Source organism: Homalodisca vitripennis, chromosome 1 (genome assembly GCF_021130785.1).
Source record: "Homalodisca vitripennis isolate AUS2020 chromosome 1, UT_GWSS_2.1, whole genome shotgun sequence".
Taxonomy (NCBI): Eukaryota; Metazoa; Arthropoda; class Insecta; order Hemiptera; family Cicadellidae; genus Homalodisca; species Homalodisca vitripennis.
The window spans coordinates 76,291,450-76,309,418 of NC_060207.1; the positions used below are offsets into that span (position 1 = coordinate 76,291,450).

Sequence of the window (17,969 nt, forward strand, 5' to 3'; positions counted from 1 at the left end):
ATTGCTAACGAAAGGTGTATATACTGTGATCAAGGGGTTAAAATATGAATTTTGAAGAAATCGTTTATTTTCATAGGCAGATCACTTATGATAGTTTTGTTTTGTTTTTGCTAAGTTCATCCTGTTTTTATGACACTTGCTTTTGATGAGGAAAAATGAGTTGATTGCAATTGCCTCGTCACAATAAGTGGGCCCAATTGTACTGAGCGGTGTTTGTTGTTGTAGGGTGATCGAGATGGGGGAACGCCGGAGCCAGACCTGGATGAGGAGATGGAGAAAGTATTTGCAACCTCAGAGAGCGAGCGGTTCAACTTGGCCAGCATCTCCAGTGCACCAGAGTCTCTCCCTAACACTGACCAGCGCAGATATGACGAGCAAGATTACAGCTGTACGTTACCATCGGTTTATTGTTCTCATTATAATTACCATAGGACATCATTATTAATATTGATATATAGTACCAGAATTACCACTGTACGTTCTTAAATACTCCCTATTCTAACAACTAATTGTTATATTACCATGTAGAATACTTCATGTAAGTTTGCCACCTCCAAAGGTTTTTAAATTTTGTATGCTTTTTGGTTGTACTTTGGTCAATTAGAATAATTGTTTATTTTAGCAAATGAAAACAACTTATAGTTTAGATGACAGGTCCCACTTATTCACTTAACTTCGAAAGACAAGTCACTAATGTAAATACTGCAATCGTAAATATTATGCCCACGTGAGCAGTAATCTAATTAAGATTAACAATTACAAATTAAATACATTTTTAGTAATGAAATTTATATGGAGAGATATACTGTTTTCTATCCTTAAAATTTATCCATGAGGTCTTATAACGAATTTTAAGTTAAGAAGTTAAATTTAGGTAAACCTTAATTGAAATTGTTTATAAATATAAGTACTACTAGAGTACCTACATTGATTTCTTGGCATTTATCAGTGTGCAAAATAGAGTCTAATGAATTCATTTTATACATATGGAAATGTTGGTTCAGTCACTTTGTTGATTGAACTTTTGTATTCGTAGTTAATTATAATATACTACATTTTGTTTACAAAGCTAGGAAAACCTGTAATGGAAAACATCACAATCAACTCAGTGACATGACAAGGTCTCCAATGTTGTTTTGTTTTAACTCATTTAATCGAAATTCATTTGCAAGGTGACATAGCTGACAATATTTTGTCCATTAATTTGCATATATTTCTATTGAAATGTCATTTTTAGTATGTCAGTCTGTTATATTTTTGTACAGTACATCTCTCTAAGTAAGATAGCAATATCCCCAACAAAAGTCCTTAAGGCATATTAATAGTCATATTTAAGTAACAGACTGAATAAATGAACAATTTATTAAAATAAAATTTGGTGGCAAGTTAACAGAATATAATTTTTAACTTCCTCTTATCTCTATATTGGGTGTCACTCAAGTCTCACCTCTCAACCTTAACTTTTGAACACTTGAAAATTTTCAAATCTCCTGAGGATTTGCAATAATATCAACTGAAAGTATTTTTGATGTGATACCAAATTATTCCTCTCCTGCAAAATTGAGATGACACCACCAAAACGTTTAATGAGTTGATTTAATTTATCAATGGATAAATTTATCAATTCCCTCACATATGCAGTGATATCTCAAATAAAAGGTATTTAAAAGAGAAAACAAACAACACCAAGAAAAACACTTTCGGACAACATTGTCTAAAATCCGTTTAAACAAAGGTAGATTCTAACTTCAATAAGTTGGTATTTAGGATAGAATCAATTTAGATATCTCTAAGTCTCACCACTCTTGTTTCTTTAACAAGGTCTTTTAAGTGAGTACAGGTTACTGCTAAAAATATGTATCCCTCTCCAAAGAATTGAAGTTTACAGGGGTAAGTAACATAAGGAGACTTTTGACAGTAAATCTATTGTGTGACACTTAATTTTATCGGCCTTTATAAAACAAGTAGAGTCGTGAAAATTAGTGATTTTTAAGTTGGCTTTGTCAAACATAGGATCCAATTAAAGTTACAATTTTGCCTTTGTAGAAATTTAACCTTTATTGACTGAGTGATCATAGATTGTTGGCTGGTTTTTTGGTAAGGCTTTCAAATTCAGGTGTCACTCAATGGGTCACAACATTAAAAATTGTTAATTGCTTCTTACAACCCATTTTGATAGTGAGAGAATCTTGAAATTCAATAATAACACCTTCATGTAATTTTATGACATATTTCAAAAGGAGTTATGAAAATCTTCAACCTTTTAATAGTTAAGCTGATTATGTGGAACTTCCAGACCACTGGTATATCAAACACATGTAATATTAGTAGTAAGTTACTTTAGTCATTTAAAAGACAAGTTTGACTAAGGTATCCTTATACTGACTAGACATTTGTATGGATTATCTGGTCGATTTGGACAGATCAAGAGAAATCTGGTGTGCCTAGATTGCTTAGGCCTTAATCAGTTTACCAATCTAATCAGACAAATATCTAAGTGTTTCTGAACACATTAAACTGTAGCTTTCCTGATAACTGGCCTGTCAATTAATCTATTTTAAGGATCTATTGAGATTAGGTGTCACTAATTCTATATATTATTCAGCTCACACACAAGATATGTACTGATCCTTTTACAAAAAGTAAAAATACCACTTGTACAAAAAAATGTATTCTTGTTTGTAGTTATTTTTCTAAATTTTAAGCAATATTTTCTGCACCAGAACTTACCTTAAACTGTTAAATGATCAATTGTTGAATTATTTATATAAAATTCCCAACATTTGTATTAGTTCAGATTTTAATTTATTAAACTGTAAATCATGGCCTCATCAACCCTAATTTGTCAAATATCAAGATATGAGGGTGAAGTAGCATCACAGGATAGAGCAGTTTTTGATCTCTACACATTCTTTTCTTAGTTATATTTCTTCTCATTAAACCTGTTAACATATCGCGTGCATTGCGGTCACCGGCGACTGCACAGTAGTGGTATGTGGCAGTCTCTGGTGACCACGCGCACGCAATGTGTTAAAAATGTCATGGAATACACAGTTAATACTGCTAAAGCCATGGCAATTCCTACCACTTTTTCATTTATATACTATTTCTAACACTTATTTCAAAATCAAATATTGGAATTTTGATGGACTTTCCTTTTTTTAAATTCTTAGTGTTCTCTATATATGCTACTGTTTTCTAAATACTCATAGAGTATACAGTTTCTAAAAAAAGGTTTATGCATCTAAAAATGTATTATTTCTTTTTTATTTCAGCTCATAGAAAGAAAAACTACCCTCACATTCACATGCCTCTCAAGATTATGCACCCTCGGTCGATGAGAAAGAGAACCAGCTCCCACCGGGAGAGTCACGAAGGCACAGAGGTACTCTTTACCCACACAAGTGATAAAAATAGTAGTACTTATTTGATAACGTAATTGTATGACCATGAAAAAGACTGATAAGCAGAGTGATTACTGGTGTAAAATCACTGGTTAATCTTCCAATTTACAATCTTCAGTGATATTAACATAACAATTCATTTCTTTGCTCAGAACTGTTCACGTGATTCAAGTGGATTTAAAAAATGTAGGTAATGAAATCATAATGCCTTGCCAGTTTTAGTTCAGTTAGGAATAGGGGTCGGGGGACAGCCATAACTATTAGTTTTATTTTAATTAAATTTTATCCAAGCTGAAAAAGTGCATCTGAGCTTCTAACCTTATTTCTTCAAAAGCTGATATCAAATTAAAAAAAAGCATGTTTTCCAAAATCACTATAGTTGCAGATAGTTCCTAAAAACTTCCAAAGATAGTATGGAAATGTCTGCAATGAAGAAAGTCTTTTGATAACTATAGATTAAATACACTTGTACGTTTTTAGTATCGAAAAAACAATAAATACTTAATCCTTTAACTATTATAAAAAAACAGCCTTGTAATAATAAAGAAGTAATTGTATTACTACAAAGGATTGCTTTTGCTTTAAAAACAATAAAAAATATTCTTTTATTTTCATCTTTAACCAAACCTAACATTCCAATTCAATTACTAAAATACATAGATAATAAGATAAAAACGCACTAATCTTTCCAAGTAGATTCTATTACAGTTTTAAATTGTGTGGTTAATAGTATAGAGAATGACAATATTATGTGGCAGGGAGCAGAGGTACCGAGAGAGCCACAGGAGGACCAAGAGCCAGAGCCTCCCACAGTGGTAGAGGAGGAGCCTACTACTCGTACTGCAAGGTAATAACAAGTAATAAGACTTTATTGTACAGACAATAATAAGCAATCATTTTACTTTTTATGGGCAGACCATTTTGAGGATTGTGCAAGGGCATTTTAAATAAATAGCCAAAATTTGAAATTTAAAATAATGTACATAATGATTCATACCATTGTTTTCACAAATAAATGGAGAGTTTTTTCTACACAAAATAAATTTTTGAACCGAGGTACTGGTGATGATCGCTGCAGTGATGGTCTGTCACGCTCAACTACCGGTGACTGTTGCTACACCGACAGTCAAACATCGCAGAAAAAAAGTCACTTTATATAGCAACTATAATGCTTTTCAACAAAAGTAATGGTAGCATTCAGTAGAGGATAAATCAATGTATCAAATAGTATGAAGTTTATTGGTTTTCAATCTTTGATACAAGTCGGAGAGAAGAAGAATATTGTATTTAATTTTCAGCCTTGTGATTTCTTTGCTGTTGTTTACGTATTGTTTAGTTTGTTTGTTTACAATTCTTGTTGCAAGTATGTAATATTATTTGAAGTTATTATTTAGTCAAGTGGTATAAACATATTTTGAAAAGTATTTCTCTTTCACGGGAGTGATGTAGTGAAATAAATAATTTGTGGTTTGTTTCAAAATAACCCAAGTTTCATAATCTATGTAGGCCTAGGTTAGGAGTGTCCATTCTGTACTTTAGCAAGTAGGATATGAACTATTTAGATAAATTTAGGGATATAAGAGAGTTGTTAGAAAGTGAACCAGTAGACCATGATAGCAGTGGTGAATCTGATTAGGCTTAGTGTAAGATATCAGTGCTCCAACCAAAACTAGGTTTATGGTTATACATTTTTGTAAATAAATTTTTATAACTATTAGGGATATGTGTTCACAATACAGCATGCGTTTAGTGGGAAAATATATATTTTTTTCAAAATGAGAAGATCATTGCTTCTAACTTTGAAGTTATAAAGTTTGACATGTAAGAAAATTGATGCTTTCTGGATTCTTAAATATGATCAGTTATGCATAATTTTGTATTTGTACTTGTTGATAATTAATTATAATTTAATTATAAATTTAAATGAGCGCTACAGAGTTGGTAGTGTAGAAATATACTAAAAAAATACTATTTTTTCCAAAATTGAATATGAACCATTGGAATTTCTATCAGCTGATATCCTTAAGATTAAATTTAAAATTTATGGCAACAAATTTGTATTACTCGCTATATATAGGTTACATGAACATAGTATTTCCAATTTTTTTCTGAATTTAGTTTGTATTTACAAAGATTCAACATTAGAACAAGTTTACAAAATGTCTTGATATTAAGGGATATAAATATAGATTTATTAAAGGTTAATAATGAAGTGTATAGGTATAAGGTGTTAAGTTTTGGTCTAGAGTCTCTGTAAATGGAATGACAAGACAAACATATAAAACAGGAACTTGCATCAATCATGTTTTTGCCCAAATAGAATACAAGAATAAAACTAACATTGATGCAATAGTTATTAAGAGACAGGTTACTGATCATTATGTGACAGCTGTAAAGTTGAGCTGTTGCAGGGGGAAAGGGGCAGGTAAGGCGGGTAGGGAGCAGATCTTTATAAACATTCACTATGAACAACTGGTCGATCTACTGGCACACACAGACTGGTCTTTTGTTTATAACCAGAAAAGCACTTGTTGATTTGTTTGAAGATATACTTTTAAAACATATTAATAATACCAAAAAAGAAGCTGTTGTGTATTATACTTGTAAAAAACTCATGCCTTGGATAAGTAATACAATTTGCAACAAAATTAAAAAACCCTAATGAACTTTATGAAAAAACTAAAAATAGGGCTTTAAATGATCCAGTTAAGCAATTTTACATTAGATTCCGCCATAAACTTAAAAAACATACAATAATTTAAATTCAGTAACTATAGTAAAAAGTTTGAAAATAGTAGTGGTAATAGTAAAGCAACATGGAAGATAGTTACTGAAATAACAGGACTTAGTATATCAAAGATAATAAAGATATCAAAAATTCAAGGAGACAATTTAAAAGACAATTAATTCTATCATCAAAAAATGTTAGTAAAGCTACCTGGTTGGTGGTCAAGGAGGAGCTGGGCAGTTGGAGAAATAAGATGTGTCATGAAATAAATGTGAACGGAGAAATTATACATAATCCAACAAAGATATCAAACTGCTTCAATGATTTTTTCTCAGAAACGGGGCTAAAAATTGGTTCTTCAGCTAATATAGAGGAAGCAAAAAAATATTTAAGAGGTTCTAGGCAAGTTTACGATAACTTTACTTTGGAAACTGTGAGTGAAAAGTATGTCCAAAAGGTTATTGATATAATGGAATCAAAAACCTCTTACGGCTGGGATGAAATTCCCACATTGATAATGAAACTGGCCAGTCCTTATATTATCAAACCTCTAACTCATGTTGTGAACCTAGTAATAACATGTGTTTTCCCTCAAAAAATGAAATATGCTATTATCAAGCCCCTGTTTAAAAAAGATGACACTAGACTAATAGAAAACTATCGCCCAGTAGCCCTACTGCCAGCTTTCTCTAAGGTGGTTGAGAAGATAGTAAGCAATCAGGTCATGGAGTACTTGGACAAATATAAATTACTATCTGAGCAACAGTTTGGTTTTCAGAAGGGGAAAAATACTCAGATGGCAGTGTTTGAATTGGTCACACATGTCTTGAGGGCTTTGGATGGATCGCAGAGTGCTCTTGGAGCAATCTGTGATCTATCTAGGGCTTTTGACAGTGTGAATCATGAACTACTATTGGTTAAATTGTGCAAATTGGGTTTCAATGGAAAATCTTTGAAATTTTTTGAATCGTACCTTAATGATAGGTTCCATAGAGTGAAAACCTCAAACCAAGAAGGGAAATTTTTTTTCAGATTGGAAACCAGTTACTGTTGGGGTGCCCCAAGGCTCAATATTGGGTCCTGTAATGTTCTTAGCGTTTGTAAATGGTCTTCCTCAAAATATTATGTCAAAATTAATATTATTTGCAGATGACACAACACTAATAACAACTGAAAGAAACCCACAGTTTTTAAAGTCATCTGCAGAAGCAACAATTAAAGACATGTATGATTGGTTTAGCAAAAATGGCTTGAAATTCAATAGCTCAAAGACAAACTTAATTCATTTTCACACCTCCCATGCTAAAACCAATGCATTATAAATAAGATCAACTTTCCCTGTGGAGAAGAGTGCCAACTTTCACAGAAAGCCACATTTTTGGGAATTATCGTAGATGAGGCGATGAACTGGCAATCACATATTAATATGCTTCAAGAAAAAGTAAGTAAAGCCATTTTTGCTATTAAAACCGTTGCAGAGGTAACTGACAAACAAACTGCCCTGATGGTATACCATGGTTACTTTGTTTCTTTAATCAGATATATAGTATAATATTTTGGGGAAGTAATTATTCAAAAATGAATTCAATTTTTGTTTTACAAAAGAAAGTGATTAGATACATGTTTAAATTAAACTATAGAGAATCATGTAAAGAAGTATTAAAAAAAAATAACATTTTGACAATTCCTGCTCTTTATATTTTGGAAGTTCTAAAATTTGTAAAAAAGAATCTACTAATATTTACATCATCAATCATAAATCATAATTATAACACGAGATATAGAAATAATTATAAATACCCAATACATAAACTTACTATGTTAGAAAAGAGTCCCTATTACATGGGAATTAAAATGTTTAATATTATACCTGATGGGATGAAAAAAGAAAATAACTTATTACGTTTTGTGTCTTCTCTGACTGCAATATTAATAACAGCATGTCCATATAAGATTGAAGATTTTAATTCAGAACTGTTTAAAAAAGCATGCATAAGGCATGATGAAAAGATTTTTTTATTTCCTATTGCATGTAATTATATCATATATTTTATTAATAGTAGACTAAGTAGCTTTTAGAAAAATTGACATGTCATACATTACAGGAGCTATGCTCCAACATTATGTAATAATTATATGACAAATAAATGATTGATTGAGTAAATGTGCAAATTCTTTCTGTCTGTATGTAAAGAATGAATTAATTACAGATCCTCAAGTAATCGCTGATGAGTTTAATAGGTATTTTTTGTCTTTAGTGGACGAAATAGTTGAAACACAACCCAAGCTATCAAACTTTGATAATTATTAATGCAAAAATGTTTTTAACTTTTGCAAAAAAAAAAAAAACGTTTAATTATGATTGGTCCAGTTTTAAAGGAGGATGTTTTTCGAGCAGTGTACTTATTATAGAATGAAAAATCACCCGGAATCGATGGATTATCCTCTATTCTACTTAAAAGAATCTGTCACTGTATAACTGATGTTTTAACTTTTATTATAAACCTTACTTTTAGAACTGGAGTTTTCCGAACAAAATTAAAGCGTGCTGTTGTTATACTGATACACAAAAAGGAGTCAACATTATTTTATAACCAATTTAGGCCTATATTTTTGATCTCAACATTTGCAAAAATAACTGAGAAAATATTGAATTTGTGCAATTTCTGGACAAGACCAATTTTTTTTAGTAAGAACCAATTTGGTTTTAGAAATGGACTGAGTATAGAAAAAGCGTTGTCACGTTTTTTGGCTTAGTTAATAAGGAAATAAATAATGGTAAAATTGTTAGTACTCTCTTGTTGGATATAAAAAAGGTGTTTGACACAGTGAATCTAGCATTTTCTAGAAAAGTTATATTCTTACGGTATACATGGAATACCATATGAATGGTTAAAAGCTATCTGACAGACAGGGAGCAAAGTGTCAGAATAGGAAAAGTGTTAAGTAAGACGGGTATGGGGTGCCTCAGGGGTCTATTCTAGGAGCAATTCTTTTTATAAATTACATAAATGATCTATGTATAGCAAATTTCAAGGTAAAGTTAATAGTGTTTTTGGACTGACACTGCACTTTGCTATGCGAGTAATACAATGGAAGATGTTCAAAACAACATGAACGCTGTTTTAAAACCTATTAAATGGTGGTTTTCTAAAAATAATTTTGTATTGAGCACACAATAAACTAACTTAATACACTTCTCTCTTAGGAGAGATATCGTTGTAAAAAATAAACTAGTCTATAATTGCTTAAACTGTTTAATACGCTCAAAAATAGATTAAATAGATCAAATTAAATCAATCAATAAAAATTCTTTATTTATGTGAACATAGAGTACAGTAATGGTGACGTTATTAAAGATTTGTAAATTTCATATCTTAAAATTGTATATACAATAATAGCTTAGTTGAAATCAGTCAAGAAGATATAAATAGGTAACAGTTATAGTTGAAAAAAGATGATGAAGCTAAGTTTATATATGGTACAGAAATGTTACCATAAATAGTCAGGCATTGAAAAATTCTTCTAGGGTGTAAAAAGATCTCTGTAGCAGCCAGGTCTTGAGCAATGTCTTAAAACTAAATATTTAGTTTTTATGGTGGACAGCCAATTAAATTGGAAAAGCCACATACATATTCAAACAAAATTAATTCAGGGTGTTTGTTTATTTTATTTCATACAAAATATATGTCATATACAGATGCTGTGCTCTTTGTATTTTGCATTAGTACAGAGCAGACTTGAGTATGGAGTTGCATGTTGGGGGAGTGCATATTGTACTTCATGGAATCCTTTGTTTCATCATCATCATCATCGTCAGACGTTTCCGTTCTCACGGGTCGTCGTACACAGCCTCCTCCACTTTAGTCTATCCTTCCAGGTCTCCTCTTCATCCACCTGTATTATCTGTAGTCCCCTTCTCTCTATGTCTTTCCACACTTGGTCCTCCCATCTTCCTCTCGGTCTTCCTCTTGGTCTTCTTCCTCCTTCCTCCTTCTCCAGTGCTATTCTAGGCATTCTATTATCTCCCATCCTCTTCACATGCCCCATCCACTGTATTCTTCTTCCTTCCATTGTCTCTTGCAGTGAAACTACCTTCAATCTTTCTCTGGTTATTTCGTTCCTTATTCTATCTCTTCTTGTAGTCTTCTCTATCCCTCTTAAAAATCTCATTTCTGCAGCTTGCAATCTGCTTAAATCATTTTTAGTCCACGTCCACGTCTCTGCTCCATATAATAAAATTGGTTGGAAATAAGATTTATACATCAATACTTTTGATTCTTTCCCAATGTTCCAACTCCACACAATCTTCTTCACCATATTGAAAAACTTTCCACTCTTCCATATTCTGTTTCCTATCTCTTCTCTTATTGTGCCCCTATCTGTTATGATACTTCCTAAATAACAGAATTCCTTCACCTTTTCAAGTCTTTTTCCTTCAACTAACACGTCTTTGTTATTTCCATCCCTTCTCTCTACTTTCATTACTTTACATTTTTGTATGTTCATCTCTAAACCATATTTCTTCGCCACTTTTGCCCATTTGTTTAACTCTCGTTCTAACTCTTCTTCCCTATTTTCCCATATCATTATGTCATCCGCATATGCTATTGTCTTAAGTTCTTCTGCTCCTCTGTTTCCATGTACTTCTAGAATAATTTCATCCATTATAATATTGAAAAGGAAAGGTGACAATATGCTTCCCTGCCTTACTCCTCTCTCTGTTTTAAAAGTTTCTGTATATTTTTCTTCAATTCTTACCCTGTTTTTACATATGCCGTACAGGTTCTTTATTCTTTTTACTATTCCCTCACGCAATCCTCTCTTTCTCATACTCTCCCATATCCTTTCTCTCAGTACCTTATCATATGCCTTCTGTAGATCTATAAACGCTACCATTGTATCTTTTCCGTATTCCCACCTCTTTTCTAACACTTGTCTCATCACAAAAATAGCATCCACCGTTGACCTACCTTTCCTAAAACCACATTGCTCCTCTCTTCCTGTTTCTTCCAGTACTGGTCTAATTTTCTGCAACAGTATTATTTCATAAATTTTTTGTGTATGGCACAATAAAGTTATTCCCTTTAATTCTCGGATTTTTGCTTATTGTCTTTCTTAAAAATCGGCACTATTATTCCCATTTTCCAGTCTTCTGGTATCTTCTTTTCCTTCCAAATCACTCTCATCACTCTGTACAACCATTGAATTCCCAATGGGCCCGCCGCCTTTATCATCTCAGCCGTCAGCTCGTCTATTCCCGCAGATTTCCCCTCTTTCATCTCTTTAACCGCTTTTTCCAATTCGCACATACTAAAATCCTCTTCATCTTCTGTCTCCTCTGTCATATCTCTTCTTTCCTCTTCATTTTCTGTTCCTTCCAGTAGTTCCTTAAAATACTCTTTCCACGTCTTCAAAACCTCTTTCTCCTCCCATTTGATTTCCCCTGAAACATCCACCACCTTAGTCAACATTTCTTTAGGTTTCGTCTTGTTCCTTATCACCCCATAAAAAATCTTCTTATTTCCTTTGAAGTTTGATTTCAGTTTTTCTTCAAAATCCTTCCATGTCCTCTCCTTTGCCTCCTTCATCATCTTTGCTGATGCCCTTGCAAGTCTCTTCCATTTATCCCTCTTTTCGTTTGACCTATCCTTAAACCATTCTCGCCAAGCTCTATTTTTGTTTTTAACTGCTTCAGCAATTCTTTCATTCCACCAAGGGGTCTCTTTATCCCTTCTTTTACCTGAAGTTCGTCCACATGTTTCTTCTGCAGCTTTGACTATAGCCTTCTTGAAATTTGTCCATTCCTCCTCTCCTGTTTTGACCTCCCCCTTGGGTATCGTTCCTCTAATGTTATTTACAAACTCCTCTCTAACTTTCGTATCTTTTAACTTCCATGTCTTGATTTTTGTTAGTCTTTTGCATGTATCCTTTCCAAACCTCATTCTTTGAAAATCAGCTACCACCAGCCTGTGATCTCCTCCCATACTTTCACTGGGTATAACTTTTACATCTGCCATGTATGGCTGCAGGCATTTCCTCACTAATATATAATCTATTAAACTTGGCTGTTCACCATTCCAATTGTATCTTGTGTATTTGTGGCTATCCCTTTTCTTGTTCCAGGTGTTCCCTATCACTATATCATTCCTTAAACAAAAATCCAGTAAATTTTCTCCTTCTAAATTCCTTGTTCCTACTCCATAACATCCCATTACCTCTTCATATCCTTGTCTAAACTTACCCACTTGTGCGTTAAAATCCCCAATTATTATTGTTCTCTCTTCTTTTACTTGTCTTTCCAGATCCTCTTCAAACTCTCTCTTCTCATCGTCCGTGCATCCTGTTTGTGGTGCGTATACCTGTATTATGTCCATTATCTCCCCCTCCATTCTGACCGTAACCTTAATAATTCTTTCACTTACCACATCCACTTTCATCACTCTGCTTGTCATCTTTTTGTCCATGACTATAGCTACTCCATTTCTTCTTCCAATTTCTCCTCCAGACCACCAAATCCTGTATCCCTGTCCCACTTCTCTACTTCCACTACCTTTCCACTTTGTTTCACTGATTCCCATTATGTTTATTCTTCTTCTCTTCATCATCTCTACTACCTCTTCTAACTTGTTCCTAAGTGTCACAACATTTATTGTACCAAATCTTAACCTTAAACAATTGCCGGGTCGTTGCCGTAAATTTCCATCCTTTCCGAGGCTGTTCTTATTTTTGAAAGCAAGTTTTATCCACTACCGGCTAATTATAAATCCTTTGTTTATAATTCAAAAATATTATATCAGATTAATACTAAGGAAACATTAAAGCACACTCATATCCATGTTTTATAAATTTAAAAATGATCCTTTTTAAAAATTTGTACGCTTATAAAGTGTTGAAGGTTTTCTACTGCTGAAGTGGTAACTTGTTAAACTTAGAGAATGTTTTCAAAGAAAAATTAAGAAATACAAATATTTATCAAGTACCTCACCCAAAGACAATGTTTTATACAAAATCCTTCAATTTTATAGGCCCCAAATTATTCAACAAGCTTCCAGTAACAATAAGGGGGAAAACATGTTTTTAAAAACATTTAAGCACTACTTAATTATGAAGATATTGAAGACGTTTTTGTATTACAAAAATGAGATTTTTTTGTGGTCTGTTGTCATGTTGTAAATAGTAAGTGTTTAGTAATAATGATAAGGTTGTATAAAAGTACAAGCAGGCACACTTCTCAAACATTTTCAGTTAAATTGTTGTGGGAAAGTAAGATTTTTTTGCTCAGCTCTACTAAGGATTTTCTGTAGTATATTTTATTATAATGGAACCCCAAAATTGGAATTACACCTTCAGAGCCCTATTTTGTTTTCTCCTTGTTACATGTTAACATGCATTCACTTCAAACTATTTATTTACAATTAAATCTTGTAATCCTTGAGGTAATTAATTAAGTTTAGCTTTTTTTCTTATAAAGTTTATTTTTTGTACAAAAGTCAGCCTGGGTAGTGCTAAACTTTAAGGACAACATTATGGGCCATTTGTTGTATACATGTGTATTCATTGTGAAAAAATGCAAATCAAATCAAATATCCTTTATTTCCATCAGACATATAACATGCATTGGATTGCGTCATAAATATTACAAAATTACAAGTACAGTTTATATCTATACATACAGACTATTTATTTCCAATAAATTCACTATTTATTTCCAAGCCTTCTATGTTCTCTTAAAGACCATTACATCATTTACATTCTTTAAGTCCACAGGAAGAGAATTATAAAAAATTACGGCATTATAAAAACAGTGATATTTGAAAAAAGAGGTTACATGGGGGGAATATTTAATTTGTTTCTATTCCTAAGATCTATTCTATTCCGGACTGTGGAATTAGTGACTCGAAAATGCCCTGGTTTTGCTTAAAAAAGACCAATGTGTGGTAAATATAGATACTTGGAAAAGTAAGCAGATTGAACTTTTTAAAGTGTGATTTGCAGGAGTCTGATTGACGGATGCCAGCAATAGCTCTCACCGCTTTCTTCTGCAAAAGAAAGACATGGTTTGTTCTGCAATTTGCAAAACCCCAAATTTCAACAGCGTATGAAAGGTAGGGATAAACCAATGCAAAATATGAAGTCAGAAGCACATCGGTGCCCGTGAAAGATGAAAGTCTACTAAGAACAAAAATACCAGCACAGACTTTACGTGCGACATGATTTCCATGAAAGAAGAAGCTAAGATTCCTATCGACAATTAGGCCTAAAAACTTGACCATTTGCTCAGAACAAACCTCTGTATCGCCAACCCAAACACTCAAAGAGTCATTGCGTCTTGATGAAATCGAAAAGTCCAGCAATGTAGTTTTATCAGTATTCACGGCCAAACCATTACTCTGAAACCACTGGACTATTGAATTACACTGAACAAACGTATTCATCTCCATATTGAAACGACAAGACTCATCAATTACAAGTGATGTGTCGTCAGCAAACAAACACAACAAGCCCCTCGAAACACAACTGCTGAGGTCATTCACGTACAAAATAAAGAGGAAGGGTCCAAGTATGGAGCCCTATGGCACACCCGTCTTGACAATCTGCTCGTCAGAAAAGCATTTTCTCCTAGTATTTACGTATGGAATTTCCACAACTTGTCTATGCTGACTCAAGAAAGATGACAGCCATTGATTTGCCAAGCCACGCACACCCACTCTGTTAAGCGTTTGCAAATGAAGTTCATGCGAACCATGTCAAATGCTTTTCTCAAATCAAAAAAGATACCAGCAGAAAACTTTCCTTCATCAAGAGCTTTAACAACCTTATCCAAGAGAGCAAACATTGCCTTCACAGTTGAGCCTCCCTTGACAAAGCCAAACTGTCAAACAAAACGTTATTACTCTCCAGGAAAGCCGCTAACCTTATCAAAACTGCCTCCTCAAACACCTTAGAAAATGTCGATCCAATCGAAATAGGCCTGAAATTATCAAGTTCCTCACCCAGTCCCCTTTTATGGAACGGCTTCATTATAGACAACTTTAAAATGTCAGGAAACACGCCATTTTCAAACAAAAAATTTATCAAATGAGCAAGTGGCCTAACAAAATACTCTGTACATGATTTAAGAAGCTTCGATGATATATTGTCGAAGCCAGAAGAAGCCTTTGCTTTTATAGATCTGATGATGTCAGATACTTCCACTTCAGAAACAGGTGAAAAGAAAAATGAAGACACCCCTGCACATGATTGTTGTTGAAGGAGAGACAATGATAAGGAAGGTGAACAGAAAATAAACATAAATAAATAAATGTCACGAACAATATCTTAACGCTTCCAATGGCTTTTCAGTTGTGTTAATATTTTATATTTTACAAATACAAGAGTGAGGGCTTGTTCATTAGGCATATTGTAGTCAATTACTGAGAAAATGATTAAAAGATTATAAACATAATGTTTAAAAATTGTCGTAGTCAAATCTTTGAAGGTACTGTAAGTGCCAGAGCTGTTAATAACAAGGTATATTCAGAAATTAAGTACTTTTAGAATAATAACAGTAATTTTTTCAAACCAATTTTGTTTTTAAATGAACGAGCAGCACTTTCTGTAGAGTTTCTGCTAATACTGAAACATGTATCATAGCAGTTGACCTTCTTTATAGAAACTATCTGCCATAACTCCACAGAATTTTTCATCCCATCGTCAGATCTAAAACACTTGCTGCCTAGCTCGTGCTTCATTTGCAAAAACAAGTGGTAGTCCAGAATGTATGGCAGGTGATCGAACTGCTTCAAACAAAAAATGTTGTATAACTCTTTCAATATCGCCATCCGTATGGGGCCAAGCAATGTCATGGAACAACAATTTATTTATTTGCATGCTACATTACAGACAAGTTATCCAATTACATTGTTGCATTATACTATAAATTATTAAATTTAAGCTAGTTAGCAAATGTACAAAATACAAATAATCAATACTCAATCATGCAAGTCTAAATATTAATAACTGTAACTAATAATAAATGCATTACACAATTTATTTTTATATGAAATAACCGTAGATCAGATATTGAAAGCTGAACTACATTAATTTAACTATAACATATTTATTGTATTGTATATTATACAATATTTCTTTACTGTCCACAATTGCTAACAATATTCCTGTCTATAATTTTCTTGAATTTTCACAATATCGTGTTACATTAATGGTTTCACCTCTAGGAAGAACATCATCACAGTGATGAATTCATCACTAAACAAGAGCATTATTGGCAACAGAAGACCGACAACGCCAAGCCTCATCTTAGACATTTATTTGACCTTCATTAAACATTCTAACTGAATAAAATGTGTTTTCACCAAGCCAATTACTGCCTACATTTTTTAATCTACTAATAGACACATTCCATGCTTTTTCAGAAAGTTTATTGGGCAGAACACTGACCGCAATGCTACTACAGTGGCGACTTAATGAAACGATACATATTTTCTTAAAACACCTTATATATTTTTTTAAATTTCCCTTATAGTTCAAAATTAAATTTATTATATGTTTAGGTATTAGACTTAAAATCCTTACTTACAAAACAGTTTTTTTTTTTTATTATGTGCAGTAAATATTTTTTTAATTCTGAATTCTGATTTTTGTTTTGTACTTATGTGTAGATTTATATTGTTTTAAGATTGCATCTAATGTGTTTGTTGCTCTAAAGTATTATCGGCTGGGATCAATGTAATAGTGACTGTCACTAATCTAGGATTCTGATTGTGTTGATATCTTAATTAATTTTATCCCTTTCACGATTATATGTAATTAATAGTATTCATCCCTAGATATCAAATTCATATTCATATCAAAATAGCAGTGACGTTACAGAATGTCATATATTTAATACTCTTAATTACTCAATATTAAGATTTTAATGTATATGTAATTATTGTGATAAGTCAACTTTAGATCATAATAAAATTTCATTTAGTACTACGCTCATATTACAAATTATTAGTTTTGTGTTGAAGTTCAATGTGTCAAGAGTAAGAATTACTAATTATGCAATAAAAATTATGTGATATTTACTGTGACAGCCCAGAGGAGACACTTCCCCTCAGTCCACCGTCGCTGGGGCAAGGTGATGATGGTGAAACCCCCTCATCTGAGACTGAGCCCCTGCGGGCGGCCGACCTCTCCGAGACGACCAGCTTCTCCCCGGATAGGAGAGTACAGTTTGATATTGGTACGTTCCATTCCATGACAGTCAATAGATTCATTTTATCAGAACCATTGATTTTAAGTTTTTCAGTTAACACTTTTCCCAATATATTCTCATTCTATTCACTATTCAAGTCAGATGGGAATTTTTTAGTGTTATAAGATAATTTAAATGTAAGTTATGTTTTGGATGGTTTAAAATAAGTTAAATATGGCATGAGTCTACAGCAGAAAATTATTTATTATATGAATATGCATTATACAAATATTTTACTTATCTATAAATATAGAAGCCAAATACCATTGCCATACCAATGACAGAACGATTGATCCTTACTTCTAGTAATAACTCTACAATGTACGTTAACTTACATTCTTTTATTGGAGCAGCTCCCCACTGAGGTTGTGAAGTACCAATTTGTTGACTCAGTAGTAGAACCAAAAGATGCTATTCACTATCCTGTTAAATTTCTACACTATCTTAATCTGTCAGAAATTTCACCCCACAATTTGTGTTTGAAAACTAATACTGTTGCTGCTATAGTGGAACTTATCTCTCCTAAACTTTGCAATGGCACAAGACTGCAAATTAAAACTTTGCACTACACTATCATAAAAGGTACCTTATT

General features: G+C 32.8%; 1 protein-coding gene across 2 annotated transcripts in view; it reads left to right on the forward strand.

Moving 5' to 3' along the window:
• Nucleotides 1–203: 203 nt before the first annotated feature.
• Nucleotides 204–17,969, forward strand: part of LOC124365001 (band 3 anion transport protein) — a 93,628-nt gene continuing 75,862 nt past the window's right edge. Inside the window, exons 1-4 of one of the 2 annotated variants that reach the window (XM_046820878.1) lie at nt 204–388; nt 3,276–3,385; nt 4,163–4,251; nt 17,217–17,365. In XM_046820878.1, coding sequence (XP_046676834.1) covers nt 271–388; nt 3,276–3,385; nt 4,163–4,251; nt 17,217–17,365 — 466 coding nt within the window. In that variant the 5' untranslated portion in view covers nt 204–270. The remainder of the gene's footprint in view (nt 389–3,275; nt 3,386–4,162; nt 4,252–17,216; nt 17,366–17,969) is intronic. The other variant, XM_046820886.1, reaches the window with a different exon arrangement.